General features: G+C 36.3%; 1 protein-coding gene across 12 annotated transcripts in view; it reads left to right on the top strand.

The window, feature by feature from the left end:
* Positions 1–18674, top strand: part of UBAP2 (ubiquitin associated protein 2) — a 170989-nt gene that overhangs the window by 58445 nt on the left and 93870 nt on the right. For 11 of the 12 annotated variants that reach the window (XM_037797090.1, XM_037797092.1, XM_037797091.1 and 8 more), the window contains 4 exons: positions 3345–3422; positions 5372–5482; positions 9734–9887; positions 12584–12664. In XM_037797090.1, coding sequence (XP_037653018.1) covers positions 3345–3422; positions 5372–5482; positions 9734–9887; positions 12584–12664 — 424 coding nt within the window. Of the gene's footprint in view, positions 1–3344; positions 3423–5371; positions 5483–9733; positions 9888–12583; positions 12665–18674 lie in introns of those variants that run through there. The other variant, XM_037797096.1, reaches the window with a different exon arrangement.

Genomic DNA, 18674 nt, shown 5'->3' with positions numbered 1-18674 from the left:
TGCTATTAACTATAGTCTATAGTTTACATTAGGTGTATTTTTTCCCCATAAAATATGCTATTATTAACACCTTGTATTAGTGTCATGTATTTGTTATAATTCATGAAAGAACATTCTTATTCTTGTGTAATTAACCCCAGTCCATCATCCACAACAGGTGTCACTGTATTATACAGTCCCTTTTTTTTTTTAATCTTTGAACTTTCACTCTAGTAACATGCATGACCCAAAACTACCCCCTTCAACCGCATTCACATACGTGGTTCATTGCTCTTAGTTACATTCACAGTAATGTGCTACATCACCACCATCCATTTCCAAACCTTAAAAATCAACCCAAAGAGAAATGCTGTAGCAAATTAAGCACCAACTGCCCATTCTCTAGTCTCAGTCTATCCCTTGGTAACCTGTATTCTAGATTCTAACTCTTGTACATTACCTTATTGTAATTAATTCATGTCAGTGAGATCATACAATATTTGTCCTTTGTGTCTGGCTTATTTCTCTCAGCATAATGTCCGTAAGGTTCATCCATGTTATTGCTTGCATTAGGACTATCATTCCTTTTTATGACTGAATAATATTCCATCGCATGTATAGAACACATTTTATTTATCCATTCATCAGTAGATGGACACTTGGGCTGCTTCCATCTTTTGTCAATTGTGAATAATGCCACTATGAATATTGGTGTGCGAATGTCTGTTTGAGTCCCTGCTTTCAATTCTTCTGTGTATATACCTAATAGTGGGATTGCTGGATCATGTGTTAATTCTATACTTAGCTTCCTGAGGAACTGCCAAACTGTCTTCCACGGTGACCGTACCATTTTACATTTCCACCAGCAGTGAATGAGTGTTGCTATTTCTCCATATCCTTACCAGCACTTGTAGATGAATTCTACCAATCATTCTCAGAATTAATACCAACCCTGCTCAGATTCTTCCAAAAAATTCAAGAGGCAGGAGCACTACCTAACTCATTCTATGAGGCCAACATCGCCCTAATACCAAAGCCAGATGAATATACCACAAGAAAAAAAGAGATTACAGACCAATTTCTATTATGAATATAGATGCAAAAATCCTCAATAAGATACTTGCAAATCGAATCCAAAAGCACGTTAAAAAAATAAATTCCATGATTAAGTGGGTTTTATTACAGATATGCAAAGGTGGTTCAATGTAAGACAATCAATTAATGTGATACATCACATTAACAAAACAACAGGGAAGAAAACCATGTGATCATCTAAACTGACACGAAAACGGCATTTGACACCTGAAATTTTCTATTTTTTTTTTTAGTAGTAGCCATTCTACTGGATGTGAAATGATATCTCATTGTGGTTTTGATTTGTCATTGTACTGACATTGTGCATTTTTTCATGTACTTTTTTAGCCATTTGTATTTCCTTTTGGCAGAAATGTCTATTCAAGTCTTTTGCCCATTTTAAAAATTGAGTTGTCTTTTTATTGTTAAGTTGTAGGATATCTCTATATATTCTGGGTGTTAAACCCTTATCGAATATTTTCTCCCATTGAGTAGATTGCCTCTTCACTTTCCTGACAAAGTTCTGTGATGCACAAAAAGTTTTTAATTTTCAGGAGGTCCCATTTATCTACTTTTTCTTTTGTTCCTATTGTTTGAGTGCCAAGTCTAAGAAATCTCTGCCTACCACAAGATCTTTAAAATGCTTATCTGCATTTTCTTTTAGGAGTTTAATAGTTATGGTTCTTATATTTAAGTCTTTGGTCCATTTTGAGTTAACTTTTGGGTAAGGTTAATTTTTGATATAGGGATCCTTTTTCACTCTTTTGCATATGGCTATCCATTTCTCCCAATGCCATTTGTTGAAGAGACTATTCTTTCCCAATTGAGTGACTTTGCACCTTGTCAAAAGTCAATTGGCCATAGATCTAAGGGTCTGTTTCTGAACTGTCTATTTGATTCCATTGGTCAGTATCCTTAAGCCAGCATCATGCTGCTTTGACCACTGTAGCTTTGTAAAATGCTTTAAAGTCGGGAAGTGTGAGTCCTCCAACTTCATTCTTTTTCAAGATGTTTTTGGCTATTTAGGGCTTCTTACTCTTCAAAATCAGTTTGATAGTTGGCTTTTCCATTTTGCAAAATAGTCTCGGAATTCTGATTGGGATGCATTGAATCTGTAAATCATTTTTGGTAGAATTGAGATCTTAACGATATTTAGTCTTCTAGTCTATAAATATGGAATGTCCTTCCATTTATTTAGGCCTTCCTTGATTACCTAGGGCAATATTTTGTAGCTTTTTGTGTACAAGTCCTTTACATCCTTGGTTAAGTTTATTCCTAGGTATTTGATTCTTTAAGTGGCTATTGTAAATGGAATTTTTTTCTTGATTTCTTCCTCAGATTGCTTTACCAGTGTATGGAAACACGACTGATTTTCACATGTTCATCTTGTATCCTGCTGTTTTGCTGAAATTGTTTATTAGCTATAGTAGTTTGTTGTTGGTTTTTTGGGACTTTCCATATATAGGATGATTTCATCTGCAAATAGGGAAAGTTTTACTTCTTCCTTTTCAATTTGGATGCCTTTTATTTCTTGTCTTACTGCTCTGGCTAGAACTTCCAGTACGATGTTGAATAACAGTGGTGACAGTGGGCATCCTTGTGTTGTTCCTGATCTTAGAGGGAGAGCTTTCAGTCTCTCACTGATGTTAGCTGTGGGTTTTTCATATATCCCCTTTATCATGTTGAGGAAGTTTCCTTTGATTTCTATTTCTCTAAGTGTTTTTATTAAGAAAGTATGCTGAATTTTGTCATTTATTGAATCTCTGGGAAGGCTTTTTCAGGGGATGTCTGACAGTGCCATGTTGGTGACATCACCAAAAGAGTAACTTTTATTTTTATTGAACTAAATATGGCTTTTCTCTTCTGACCAGTGTACCTTTTTAGAGTCGACAGCAGAGCTTTGCTTGTTTACCTGTTTCCAAGCCAGTTTCATTGCAGTTGTGTCCCAGGCTTCTAGTTCTTCTGCTTTCTCACTTTCTCTTGTTCTTCCACTTTCACTTGTGCTGGTTCACTTACCTCCCCAAGGGAAAGGCAATTCAAATAAGACACGTGGCTAATGGGGATGAATAAGAACTTGAGGTCATTTGGTCAAAGAAATGAGACCTTTAATGCATGAGAACAGGTTGTGTAAGATTGAAAGACCTAAAGTCAGGGTCTTTTTGTTTTAGTTAATCAGTATTTCTGTCACCATAGGGCTGTAGTGTTTGAAAGCTTTATTTTTCACCACAAGTTTTTGGCATATAATATATCTATTTGGTGCTCAAATCTTTAACACTTGATGTATTTTCTAGGCAACAGCTGAACAGATGCGTCTTGCTCAAGTGATCTTTGATAAGAATGATTCAGACTTTGAAGCTCAAGTTAAACAGGTATGTTTCTGGAAAGGATAACTGTCAAGTTTTGTAATCTCTTGTTTTTGTGCTTAAAAAGATAATTTCACTAGAGATTTTAGTTTTAAAGTAAATTTCTTGCTTTGTCTCCACTCATTTCTGTGTATTGGATATTGGACTGGTGATTAAACACCATTATTGACGGATAGAATGAAAGACTGAATATGTTCATCATCTTGGCAGTAAAATTTTTCTGAATTTCTAGTTGTTAGATTTGAACATTGGGTTAGACATTTATGAAAGCCATTGAGATTTTCTACACCTGTGTACAGCAGAAAGTAGGTTTAGCACTTAGCACTTTATCAGGGAGTTTTGTTTAATGTTAGGGAAGAGCTGAATTGCCTTTTCAAACGGTATGATTTGAAACTTTAGTTGGAAAAGTGTAAAATTAAATTTTAGGGAGATGTCTTCATTTAGAAGGAGACTCTTTTGAAATTTTAGTTTCAAATCCTTCTTTCCTGATACAATTTCTTTCAGGATTCCAAAAACCAAGCTGTAACCCCTGTCTCAGCAGTAGGCACTCCAACCCTTGGTGTAGAGGTCTTCAGCAATTATTTCCTGGAGTGAATGCCCCAAAGTGAACTCTTTAGCCTTTTGCTTTGTAGGCTCTTTGTTCTTACTTATAGTTGTCGGCATATGGCTAATGGTAATCTTTTGGAAGGCCACAAAGGGATCCATTAAAAATTATAGAACCCATTCTCTAGAAAGAGATATGAGTACAGTTTGAGGCATACATCTATATATTTCTTTGGCTTTTATCCTAGTTTGATAGCATAGCAGATACATAAAAAAAGCAAACAATAGACTAGGAGTTCAAAGTTTTAAGTCTAACTTTAGTTCTCTTTCTTGCTTATTTAATCACTGGAGGAATTTTGATGCTGACTGTGCATCTTATCCATTACATCTGATAGATAATTCAATTAACATATATCCTTGGTAAAAATCTGACACTATTAGTAGATATCCAAAGATGAAGCACTGGGAAGCTATGGAGTGTGTAGAATTTTACTGCCTAAGAAGAGGGAAAAAGGAGAAGGCTGTGTGGTGTAGTGCAAAGAGCTGTGATTATGTGATCAGGAGGCCTGTGTTCTAGATGGGCTTTGCTATAATTAGCTTTGTAACCACAGTAGCCAGTTGAAATGTTGGAGTCAAGCTGTTTTGAACTGTATCTAGTACATATCTAAATAGTTAAATGTAGTTAAAACACAACAGATTTGTTTACTGTTGCATGAGAGTTCTGCATTGTGCCCAATCTGTGATTGCTTTTAGTGATAAAATATATTGTAGTTTAGTTTCCCTTGTTAAAGAAAACAAACCGAGTTTTCTCTGATTACTACAAACATAGCACCCTCTTGATGCTCCTTGAGAAACCAGTAGGTGTGAGTTTTGTAACAGCTGTAGAAATCCACCTGAGAGACCTTAGTGTTTCATAACTTAGTATATATGTATGGAGTGTTCTAATCCAAGCAGTGAAAGCTATGGTGGGAAATGTCCCTGTGTAAAACTGTTGCACTGGATGTTCTGTGAAAGGGTGGCCTTTGGAAAATGTGTCTAGTCTCATCTAATATTTGAGTATTGCATATCCTTGAACTAAGTTTGAGTAGTCATATATCAGATCCTGGAAATTCTGGGAATTTTGGGTATGTGAGTAAATACACATGTGTGTACTGCTGATTAATAATCTGATATTTGGTCTGCTTGGAGCAGTTTTGGTTTGTAGTTTGACTCTGGCAGTATTTGTGAAAGGACATGGGATGGCCACAAAATTACTAAGGAATCCTGTTCCTGGATTGTATCTCAGAGTCTGGAAGAAGGCATGTTTATATAGAAGAATTGCATAATTTTTTTCTTTGGGTGGATGTGTCTGGAAATTAAAATTATCTTGCGTTTTCACCTCCTGCTATACCATGGTTTGATAATTCTTACAGCTTATGGAAGTGACAGGGAAGAATCAGGATGAGTGCATAGTGGCCCTACATGACTGTAATGGAGATGTGAACAAAGCTATCAATTTATTGCTGGAAGGGAATTCAGACACGGTAAGTATTATTAATAAGTGCTAATTGATTTGCAGTGTTAAGATTTGTCTCCAATTGCATATCACATTTTCAAGTTCCCTGGTTGGGTAGAGGGGATTATGGGTACCATTCCATATTTGTTTTAAGTTTCCAGAATGAGCACTAACCTGAAATGACTGTTTTTGTTATGTTTGGTTTTTCATGAAGTTGTGGAATCTGAAGAATCAAAAGAGAACTTTGTCACCTATTCCAGCCTTACACAGTTTTCCAGAATTCTCTGGGCCTTTGGACATTTTCACCACCTGTAAAACTTCTCTTGGCTTCACTGCTAATGTTTCTTTATCTCATTCGTCACCTCTTACTACTTCTTTTATCTCTGGACTAACAGAAAACCAGGATTTGTAGAAAACCAGGATTTGTTGGTGTATCTGTTTGCTTATGTTTCAATATTTTACAGCCACATTCTCATGACTGTTTGACAGCTATGTAAATATATATATATATAATTTATATAAATAAAAAATATATAATTTATATAAATAAAAATATTCATATATATATATAAATAGAGAAGACTTTTTTTAATTTGGCAAAGTTTGGCAGAAGTCCTTTTGTTTTAGGAAGGATGTAACTAAAGTCATACTAGGCAATTGTCAGCCCTAATTTTTTGGTTTCTACATGGAGATTGCACAGTATTAGATTTTTAAACTGAGAAACCATTTCACTCCAGATTAAAATAAATAATGATTCACCTAAAAAGGGGTACAAAGATGAACACATCCAGTGGGCCTTCCTTGTCAGTATCCAGGTTTAATCTCATTCTTATTTTTAGGGACAGGCTCTATTAAGGATAGGCAATATAAAAATGAACTGCCGTGGAAGCTGAAAACTAAAATGAATATCTTTTTATTTGATTTGAAACAAGAAGGTTGAATTTCATTATAAAAATTAAGTAATTGGGAAAGTAGTTCATTACTTGATGTAACAGTATCTGTGGGTAAAATCCTCTGCAGAAGAAGTTGTTGATATGATAAACCACCAAAATACAAATTTATTGGGAAAATATATATTATAAAAGTGATGAAGTTAAAAAAAAAAAGAAAAAAGTGATGAAGTTAAATTTTTGGATTGTTTTTGTTTACTGCCACTTAAACATTATATTTTCTGTGTTTTGTGAAATGTTGGAATCTGTTAGCTTCATTGTTAATGGATGGAGTATAGAATGACCTTCAGTTATTTTCAAGGTGAACTGAGATCTTCACCACCATCTTTATAGACAAAGAAGTAACTGTGAATAAACTAAATATTTCCAAATCGTTAATTGAAAGGACTGTTTTCTTTTTGTGGTAGTGATAAGCCAGGATGCTACTTTTTGTTGCCTTTTCTTTAGTTCCAGCAGATTTTATTCTTTTGCCTTGTCTGTAGTAGTTGGGTGAGTTTTAAAGTGTTAAATTCCAGTTCTTTGATGTTTCATAGTTTTTAAATTTCCTCTCCTCATTTGGAATGGAATTCAAAAGAAGTGGTTCTGGGCTGTCTATTAGAAAGTAAAGATGAAAGATTATGTAAAGGTTGTCTCTTTGATTACCTCCTGAACATAGAAATTACACAGAGGGAGCCAGATCTGACTGTTTTCATCAAAGATTAGAAAGTAGCAAATTAGGACCTGAATACAGACATAAAATGTGTATACTTGTTTGTGGGGGGTGTGAGAGGATTGTGGGAGAAATAGAGAGGAACAGTGAAAGTCCTTTTGAAACCCTGATTTGCTGAGGACCTTTCTGTGGTATCATTTCTTTCATACTGTTTGTCTTGTTCTCTGCCTGGTTGCTGTCTGCAGCAGCCATGGCTAACCAGCTGCAAGGAATATCTTCCCTTGGCTGGAGTATAGTTAATTGGAGTGGGGTGACAGAGAATGGAAACACTGTAGGGTTGCTAACAGCAGGAGCATTTAGGATAAGCCTGAAGGCAAACAAATCTTGTCCTATTGGCTAATCTTATTCTGTGCCAAGGTCTTCTGAAGCAAAATTGTTACTCAGAATTAAGTGTTAAATGGATTTAATTGTACATGGTATTTTTTTCCCAAACTGTATCCAGGTTTATTAAAGATACCTTTCATAAACAATCATGGTATTTCAGGCAGGGTATGGGCAATTGGTAGCAGTATACAACAACTTTCAAACTCTCTTCTTCAAATGAACTATCAAAATCAGAAAGGCACTATAAAACCCAAGAAAGTCTTCATTTGCTATTCTTAACGGGGAAAATTTAGAATGAAGGTTGACATTTTTCATTTAGCATGCTGTTCGACAACTTTTCATGAGCCGACCCTAATTTTCAGGAAATGAAATGAAAACGGCAGAATTATCAGTTTGAAGATCCACACCCTAAATAAGGACTTGCTGCTCTTTTGCAGGATGCCATCTCCGGGGCAACACTGGAATGTCCAGATTGCCTGACATTCTGGTAACCAATTCTTTAGGGTCAGGCCTCACCAGCTTTAAGGAGTCAAGTCTGTGATGAAGGCTAAAGAGGGAAAAGAGGACATGAGGACACAAAAACAAGCTTCTGTTTTTTCATACCACAAGGCGTTTGTAGTATGAATTGAACATAATGAATTGATTTTATAGACTGAAATTTTTTTTTGTGGAAAAAAAGATTTTTGATTTCTTTAATTAAAAAAAAAACAGTGCACAGAGATAAAAATAGTTAAATCAAATTAAACATCCCCACTTAGATTACGTCTTCTGACACTTTCTTCAGTATATATACAGGTATATACCGCAGTCCCTACTCTATGTGCATGCTGTTTGTTGACAGTTTACTTATGTCATGGAACTCATTTTGTGTATACCTGTATAACTTTTAAATGGCTACCTATTGTTCCTTTTACGAATTTACCAGAGTAGTCAGTCTCCTAAACTAGACACATTTGTATTTTTTTCCTTTGTTCTGCTACCATTGCTTTTACATATGTTGTGCAATTATCAGATCATTTCGTTTGGATAAAGGCCTAGAAGGTAGTATTGGGTTAAAGGGTGTGTACCAATTAAAATTTGAATACTTCTTGCCGGTAGCCTGCTGGGAAGGGTATAATAGATGCCTGCTTACTAGAATGGTTTGAGATTATCTGATTGTTATACCTTAACTATTGGCTGTTGACATTTTTAATCTTTATCAAAGCTTGGAGGTGAAAAATAACTTGTTTTAATTTGTATTTTTAATTGTATTTTGTAATTTTTGTCTTTTTTTCTTAATTTGTATTTTTAATTATATTTTGTAATTTTTGTCTTTTTCCACATCCAATCATTTTATGCCTAATATAGTTCATCAGAGCTTTGTAGAAGCCCAAAATGTCCATTAAAAATACCAAAACACCTTTTAAGAGCTGATTCCCACAGTTTTGGAAGTAATTCAGTTATAGATCTTGAATTTTAGTTTAATTTCTAGTGCTTATGTTTCTTTGGATATACAAAGTTAGTAATTTTTTCCTTGAGAAATCTTTTGTTTTTTTAAAGCTTAATAGTATTGCTCGTATTGTAGGACTGAATTAGTTCAAATCCCTTGTGAAATACGGTAGATTGTAAAAAGGTAAATAAAAGCTAGGGGGTCAGTTTTGTAATTTCCCAGTAACATACCCTTCTTGATATTCTTCTACTTATATTCATGAAAATCTAGTGTCTCATTCTTTTTCTACGTATGTGATATGATTTGAATTAGTATCACTATTGGGGGAGAGGTTTGACTTCTCATTAGAACAGTTCTTTGACTTTGAATTTTGGATGCTTTCTTTTTAAAAACCAATCCCAAGTTTTGTTCATCTCCTGTTAAAGTTTTTTTAGATGATTAGTTTGGATAACTGAATTGGTAAAGTTGTATTCTTGAAACTTTAGGGCATCATTTTATGTAATTTGTAGCCTTAGAGTTAAGCTGTGTATTAATAGATTTAAGGACTATTAATGAAGTAGGTAGAATGGGGTTAGTGTAGAGTGGGAGCTTGGGGAAATGACGTTTGCTTTATTCCTAAACCAAAGCAAAAGGTTCTGTGGTGGGAAAACATATAGTATGTTTTCAGCTTAGCTAAAAGCTATAATTTATTTGTACAACAGGACCTTAGCAATTGTATCTTTGTTATCTAGAAGGTAGAACTATATGGAAAAGAATTAAGTAGTAAGCAAGTGAGGTGCAAGTTGTGGGGTAATTAGGCCTAAAGGATACATGCATGCACCCTCAATAATTGTACACACTTTGAATGACAGCTTTTCTCTTCGGTAGACTTCATGGGAGACTGTAGGTGGGAGGAAGAAGAATTTTGGGAAAGAAAGTTCAGAGAACAAAGAGAATAGAGAGAAGAGAAGTGAGAGAGAAGCGAGTTGTGGACATGGAAACAACGATCGGAAAGGAAGAGGTGGCAATCGTGGCAGAGTGTGTAAGTACAGACTTTTCTCCTCAACTTTTTAAGATGCAGATTTTCAAATACACTGGAAAGCTGAAAGACTAGTCCAAGGAATACCCGTAAACCTACTTCCGCAATGCAACAATTGTTAACACTTAGTAATAAGCTGCAACTGGGTAATTCATTAGAACCTAACTCTGATGCAATTTCCTGTCAGCTCTGACCTGGGCTGGTGATTGATTGTGTTGTATGTTGTAATACTCCCTTCTGTTATGAATCAAGTACATTCTCTAATTTTAAAAACAGGGAGATTTTCATTCCTTGATAGACAAAGCTATTTTTTGATCTGCATTTATAGATGTTCATGGTATAGGCAAGGATTTAAGAGGAAAGTTGATTGGCTAGCATGTTTTCAATACTTTCCATTAGACCTAGGTTTTGACATTTTTGATCCAAAGCAATACTGCCTGCTGTACAGATGTACCAAAATAGCTATATTTGAGTAAAATATAAATATTTAGCATATTATCCTAGAGACTTTTGCTACCTTATTTATTTCGCAAATCTTTTTCGACTACGTGTTAAGTAGTGGATACTCTTATGGGCACTGGGAATATAGTAATGAATGAAACAGAAAAATTTTGCCCTCATAAAACTTTATCTTTTAGCAGAGGTGGAGTGAGATGTAATTATAAAAAAAGAGTAGAACATATAATGTTTTAGTGATGTTAAATGCTTTGGGGAAAACACAAGCAAAAAGAGATAGGGTTTATGGGAAAGGGGCGTGGCCAAGGAAAGCCTCACTGAAAACTAAATTGAGTTGAGCCCTGGAAGATGTGAGGTGGAGCAAGCCAAGCCAATATCTCTAGAAGTTTCTACATTTCATAGAATCATTAATGCCAATAAGGGGATGATAAGAAGAAAAGAATGTGCTGGTAACGTCTGAACAACATCCTACAGAAGCATCTCTAATACTTTTTTCTAAGGACTCAGTATTTATTCCTATGTATTTCTATTATGTTATTCTGTGCCTTTCCATACTTTGAACTTGACTAATGAGCATATTTTGTGGTATATTGTGTAGTTGCATAATGAAGGTGGTTTTTTTTGAAGCAAACGTACATTAGGGGAGGGTAAGCCCAAATAGAAGAAAGAAAAAGCAATATGTTATTATTTTTATTTTGTTTTACATTTCTTGTCATTTTTTAATACAGTTTTATTGAGAAATATTCACACACCCTACAGTCATCCACAGTGTACAATCAACTATTCACAGTACCATCACACAGCTGTGCATTCATCACCAGAATCAGCGTTTGAATACTTTCCTTACTCCAAACAAACAAATAAACAAATAAGTAAATAAATAAAGTAAAAAAGAACACCCAAAACATTCATTACCCCCCAACCCACCCTATTTTTCACTTAGTTTTTGTCCCCATTTTTCCACTCATCTGTTCGTATACTGGACAAAAGGAGCGTGAGCCACAAGGTTTTCACAATCACACAGTCACATCCTGTAAGCTACATAGTTACGCAATCATCCCCAAGAATCAAGGCCACCAATATTTCCCTCCAGCCATTCCAGTACACTAAAAACCAAAAAGGTATATCCACATAGTGTACAAGAATGCCCTCTAGAGTAACCCCCTACTCGAAACCTCTCATCCACTGAAACTGTTTCATTTCACTTCTCCCTCCCGGCCTAGAAGATTCCCCCAATCCCACAATGCTGTGTCCAGGCTCATCCATGGAAGCCATGTCCCACGTTGCCATGGAGATTCATATCCCTGGGTGTCATGTCCCACATAGAGGGTAGGGCAGCAAGTTTACCTGCCGCGTGGGCTTAGAGAGAGAGAGAGAGAGGCCACATCGAAGCAACAAAGAAGTTCTCTGGGGGAGACTCCCAGGCACAATTATAAGTAGGCTAAGCCTCTCCCACACAACAAGTATGTTATTATTTTAATTTCTTTTCGGAATTTCACCTGAAAATCAAAAAGAAGTCCTTTCATTCAGTTTTTGGAGCCACTTTGTTTGTTTTTAGTTTTCCTGTTTTCTGAACCCTTTGGTTCCATTTAAGCCTTTTTGCCTTTCTGTCCTTGCTTTTTTTTTTTTTAATCTTCATTTTATTGAGATATAGTCACATACCACGCAGTCATACAGAACAAATCGTACATTCGATTGTTCACAGTACCATTACATAGTTGTACATTCATCACCTAAATCAATCCCTGACACCTTCATTAGCACACACACAAAAATAACAAGAATAATAATTAAAGTGAAAGTGAGCAATTGAAGTAAAAAAGAACATTGGGTACCTTTGTCTGTTTGTTTGTTTTCTTCCCCTATTTTTCTACTCATCCATCCATAAACTAGGCAAAGGGGAGTGTGGTCCTTTTGGCTTTCCCAATCCCATTGTCACCTCTCATAAGCTACATTTTTATACAATTGTCTTCGAGATTCATGGGTTCTGGGTTGTAGTTTGATAGTTTCAGGTATCCACCACCAGCTACTCCAATTCTTTAGAACCTAAAAAGGGTTGTGTAAATTGTGCATAAGAGTGCCCACCAGAGTGACCTCTCGGCTCCTTTTGGAATCTCTCTGCCACTGAAGCTTATTTCATTTCCTTTCTGTGTCCTTGCTTTTAATAGCTGTCTGGTAAGCTTAAATACAAGAGGTTTGGGAAAGGAAAGTATACTTTTCTGCTTTTTTTTTTTTTTCCTTAGTTAAAGGTGAAGAGAATGGAATTGATTGCAATCAAGGGGACAGGTCTTCAGACCGTGGCAAGCGAGCCCGTGGTAGAGGAGGTAAGCCCAGAATACGGGGGAAGGAAATGCTTATGATTGGAAGGAAATGAGTAGACTGTTGTTTAACAGGGTTCTGACTAGGGATGGCAGTGTACTCTGAAAGAATTATTGACCTTCTGAAGTCCTCTGGTTCTTTTATTGATGCTTTTGGATGAACTGTTGGGATTACGTAGTTTTGAAGAAACCTATTGGTTGTTTATCATATTTACCTATGTTGGACTTCAACAGATATATTTTACCCATGTGATGCTGGTTTTAAAATGGAAGTTATTTGCCCATTGTAATCCCTGTCCCTTCCCCACCAAAAGCATTCCCCCATTAGAATCATTTCTTATATTTATCAATTTGGAATATTATATAGACATTTCAAGAATGTTGTTTATAGAGTTGAGAGTTGTGATTGAGTTTTCTCAGAGTTACAAAATCAAGAGATTTTTTCAGAGTTGTAAAATCAAGGTCTGTAATATACAGACCTCGTTTAGGTCCAATGGAGGAACTACCTGAACTGACTGAAGTTTGGCCTGATATGTTGTTAAGGGCAGTTGTGACTATTCTCCACATGAGCATTTCACTGTGGCACAATTTTTGATCCAGAATGTTAATAAAGATAGAGATAATGTGGATGGTACATCTTCCAGTTCCCTTGCTTGTTCATTTATTCGGATGTCAATTACTAAACTTCTGCTACATGGGCCAGATTTCCAAAGTCCAGAAAAGGGGAGGATATGTTTTAATTTGTTAGGCACAGTCAAAATAAGATTGGAATTGTCTAACCCAATAACTATAATTCCTTCTTCTAGCCTTTTTTATTATGATCAATTTCAAACAAACACAAAAGTTGAGAGTAGTTAAATTAACCACATGTACTCTCTCATATTCAATAACCCTCAAGATTTTTCCCACATTTGCTTCATATTTTCCGTCTCATATTCAAAAACCCTTAAGATTTTTCCCACATTTGCTTCATATTTTCCCTCTTTCCCTTCTTATTCCCTTTTTCCCTTCTTTCTTTCCTTCCTTTTCTGCAGAAATATTTCCCTAATGACTTTAATAAGCACCTCTGAAAAATAGGCACTTTCATATATTATCATAATGCCATTATTGCACCTTAAAAAATCAAACTCTTTATCTATAAAACTTAAGCCATGCATCAGTTTCCCTGATTATTTAAAAAACTCCTTTTATAGTTGATTTATTTGAATCAGGATCCAGATAAGATCCAGACTTTATGTATTTTGATTCTCTTTTAATCTAAAGCAGTTCCCCCAACTTCATACCGCTATAGAATTGATTTATTTTTATAACCATGTCAATGGTTCTTTAGAATGTCATGTTTCACATTCTGCATTAACCTTTTTGTTTCTTGTGATGCCATTTAGCTTATTCCTCTAACCCTCATGTTTACTTGTTAAATGTAAGTTTGCTTTAAAGATTAGATTTAGGCTTAACTGTTTTGTTAAGGATAGGTGGTGGTGTGCACCCTTTATTGCATCGCATTAGAAGGTACCATTTTTAGTGATGCTGAGGTTAATCAGTGGGTGTCCACTTAAGGCAATTTATTGATCAGTGAGTTTTATGTTAACATAACTTGTACCCTTGTTTTTATAGTTTGGTTTTTAAAAGTTTTCTCTCAGTTAAGGAAGAATTCTGCAGTATATATAAATCCACATTATAATTTTCTTTGTGATAAAGGTAGTCTGTTAATTTTTTTAATGCAATTTTATTGAGATATATTCAGACATCATACAATCCATCCAAAGTATACAATCGGGCTCACAGTATCATCATATAGTTGTGCATTTATCATCATGATCAATTTTAGAGTATTTTCATCACTTTAGAAAAAGAAATAAAAATAAAAAAGAAAACCCAAAACATCCCATATCCCTATCCCCCATTACTGACCCCTGGTATTGGTGTGGTATATTTGTTACTGTTGGTGAAAGAATATTAAGATATTACTGTTAACTGTAGCCCATAGTTTGCAATAGGTACATTTTTCTCCATATATTCCTCTTATCATTAACTCCTTGTAATAGTGTTCTTTGTTCTTTGAAAAGATCAATAAATTTGACAGATCATTAGCTAGACTGACAAAGGCAAAAAGAGAGAAGATGCAAATAAATAAAATCTGAAATGAGAGGGGGGCCATTGCCCTGGACCCCAAAGAAATAAAAAAAGATGAAAAGAGGATACTATGAACAATGGTATGCCAACAAACTAGGCAATTTAGATGAAACAGACAACTTCCTAGAAACACATAAACAACCTAAACTGATTCTAGAAGAAATAGAAGACCTCAACAAAACAATAAGAAGAAAAAACATGGAATCAGTCATCAAAAACCTACCCAAAGAGGGCAAGATGGCGGCATAGAGAGGAGTGGAAGCTAAGTAGTCCCCCTGGAACAACTACAAAAAAACAGAAACAACTAGTAAATAATCCAGAATAACTGCGGGGGGACAAATGAGACCATCCACTCATCATACACCAACCTGAATTGGGAGGAATGCCCGAGAACACAGCATAAAATCTTTAAGTAAAACCCGCGGAACCAGGTTGGGAGACCCCCTCCCCCATAGCCCGAGCTGTGGAGCCTCGTGGTGCCACAGAGAAGCTCTTTCCCAGCAAGCAAATACAGCTCAGCTGAGCTCCAACTGGGGTTTTAAGTAGCCGGTGTGAACTGCTCACTACAGGTACGCAGCCCCAAAAAACAGACAGAGGCTTTGGGTGACGACTGACCTGGGAGAGCCAGAGGGTTGCCTCGGACTGGGTCTGAAGGGGACTATCTGTTTCTTTTTTGGCTCAGTGGAGAAAGCCCCAGTCATTTTCAGTTTCCAGGGCTGTGACTGTGGGAAGGGTGGAGACACCACAAGCAGAGAGTGAGACCATTGAAATGCTAATGACCTCCACCTGAGGGGTCTGTCTTCTCTAGGAGGAAAGGGGTGGGGCCCTTTCCATTCAGAACCAGACCCCAGAGCCTGGGGGAACACGGCCATACCTCCTCACACCAGTCAAGCATTATAGGCTAGCAGGCGTCACCTGCTGGGCAGAAAAGCACAGTGACCCGAGGCATCAAAGGGTGGAGCAATTTTCTAAGACACACCCGCAGGGAAACCAGATACTGAATATTTCTTCCCTCTGGAACCTGAGCCTGTTCTGGTCTGAGAAAACCCGATTTGGATAACCAAGGAAACCATGCCTAGACAACAGAAAATTACAACCTACGCTAAGAAAAACAAAGTTATGGCCCAGTCAAAGGAACAAACGTACACTTCAACTGAGATACAAGAATTTAAACAACTAATGCTAAATCAATTCAAAAAGTTTAGAGAAGATATTGCAAAAGAGATAGAGGCTGTAAAGGAAGCACTGGACATGTATACGGCAGAAATCAAAAGTTCAAAAAACCTACTAGTAGAATCTATGGAAATGAAAGGCACAACACAAGAGGTGAAAGACACAATGGAAACATACAACAGCAGATCTCAAGAGGCAGAAGAAAACACTCAGGAACTGGAGAACAAAACACCTGAAAGCATACACGCAAAGGAGCAGAAAAGAATGAAAAAATATGAACAACGTCTCCGGGATCTCAAGGATGAAACAAAGTACAATAATGTACGTATCATTGTTGTCCCAGAAGGAGAAGAGAAGGGAAAGGGGGCAGAAGCAATAATACAGGAAATAATTAATGAAAATTTCCCATCTCTTATGAAAGACATAAAATTACAGATCCAAGAAGCGCAGCGTACTCCAAACAGAAGAGATATGTATAGGCCTACGCCAAGACACTTAATAATCAGATTATCAAATGTCAAAGACAAAGAGAGAATCCTGAAAGCAGCAAGAGAAAAGCAATCCATTACATACAAAGGAAGCTTAATAAGACTATGTGCGGATCTCTCAGCAGAAACCATGGAGGCAAGAAGGAAGTGGTGTGATATATTTAAGATACTGAAAGAGAAAAACCACCAACCAAGAATCCTGTATCCAGCAAAGCTGTCCTTCAAATATGAGGGAAAGCTCAAAATATTTTCTGACAAACAGACAATGAGAAACTTTGTGAACAAGACACCTGCCCTACAGGAAATACTAAAGGGAGCACTACAGGGTGATAGAAGACAGGAGTGTGTGGTTTGGAACACAATTTTGGGAGATGGTAGCACAACAATGTACGTGCACTGAACAAAGGTAACTATGAATATGGTTGAGAGAGAAAGATGGGGAGCATGTGAGACACCACAAGAAAGGAGGAAAGATAATGACTGGGACTGTGTAACTTGGTGAAATCTAGAGCATTCAACAATTGTGATAAAATGTACAAATATGTTCTTTTACGAGGGAGAACAAGCAAATGTCAACCTTGCAAGGTGTTAAAAATGGGGAGGCATTGGGGGAGGGATGCAATCAGCATAAACTAGAGACTGTAACTAATAGAATCATTGTATTATGCTTCCTTTAATATAACAAAGGTGATATACCAAGGTGAATGCAGATAAGAGGGGGGGATAGGGGAGGCATGTTAGACACTTGACATTGGTGGTGGTGTCTGGCTCCTTACTCTACTTTGATTTAAGGTTATTTTTCCTTTTGCTGCTTCCTAGCTGTCATTTTTTTTGTTTCCTCTTTCTTTTGCCTCTCTACCTTCTTTGACTCTCCCTCCTGCCTTGTGGAAGAAATGTAGATGCTCTTGCTTAGTATGAGCAGAATGTTCAATTAGGATGAACTTAAATGTTTGGAAATGAACAGGGGTGTTGGTAGCAAGATGTGAGAATAACTAACAGTGCCGAATGGTGTGTGAATGAGGTGGAAAGGGGAAGCTCAGAGTCATATATGTCACCAGAAGGAAAGTTGGAGGTCAAAAGATGGAAATGTATAAAACTGAATCCTATGGTGGGCAATGTCCATGATCAACTGTACAAATACTAGAAATCACTTCATGAACCAGAACAAATGTATGACAATACAATTAGAAGTTAATAATAGAGGGGCATATAGGGAAGAACTATATACCTATTACAAACTATGTACTACAGTTAGTAGTATTTCAACATTTTTTCATAAACAGTAACAAACGTACTATATCAATACTAGGAGTCAACAATTGAGGGGGGTTGGTTAAGGATAGGGGAGGTTTAGAGTTTCCTTTTCTGTTTTTCTTTTTTCATCTTTCACTGTATTTCTTGTCTGGAGTAATGAAAAGTTTCTAAAAATTGAACAAAAATTAAGTGTGATGGATGCACAGCTGTATGAGGGTACCCAGGGGCAAGTGATTGTACACTTTGGATCTTTGGATAATTGTATGGTATCTGAACAATCTCAATAAAAATAAAAAAAAAAAAAAAAAAATAAAACCAAAAAGCAAAAAAAACAAAAACCTACCCAAAAAGAAAAGCCCAGGACCTGATGTTGATGTCTTCAGAGGTGAATTTTACCAAGAATGAAAACCATTCTTGCTAAAACTCTTCCAAAAATTTGAAGAAGAGGTAACACTATCTAACTCATTCTATGAAGCCAACATTACTCTTTTTTTATTTTTTTATTTTTTTAAATTTTATTTTGAAATAAATTCAAACTTACAGGAACAGTTGCAAAAACATTACAAACCCCATACACAGAACTCCAGCATACCCCGACCCCCCTCCCTTGCTACCCCAATCCACCAACTTTAACATCCTGTCACACCACCATTTCTTTCTTTCCCTCCCTCGCTCCCTCTCTATCATCCATCATCTGTTGCTCTGTCTTCTGAATGTATGAGAGCAAGCTGCACACATCCTTGAACAAACAATATAATTCACATATACATTTCCCATGTACAAGAACATTCTTTTATGCAATCCCATTAAGCTCAGCTAAGAAGTTCAAGAAATTCAACATTGATACAAAGCTTACATTCTATATTTCCTTTTTTTTCTTTCTTTTGTCCCAACTGTGTCCCTTTGAGCCTCCTCTCTTCCATCCTCAGATCCCATCCAGGATCATCCTTGGCATTTAATTGTCATTA

The sequence above is a fragment of the Choloepus didactylus genome, chromosome 10, assembly GCF_015220235.1.
Source record: "Choloepus didactylus isolate mChoDid1 chromosome 10, mChoDid1.pri, whole genome shotgun sequence".
Taxonomy (NCBI): domain Eukaryota; kingdom Metazoa; phylum Chordata; class Mammalia; order Pilosa; family Megalonychidae; genus Choloepus; species Choloepus didactylus.
This window is presented reverse-complemented; position numbering and strand designations above follow the sequence as displayed.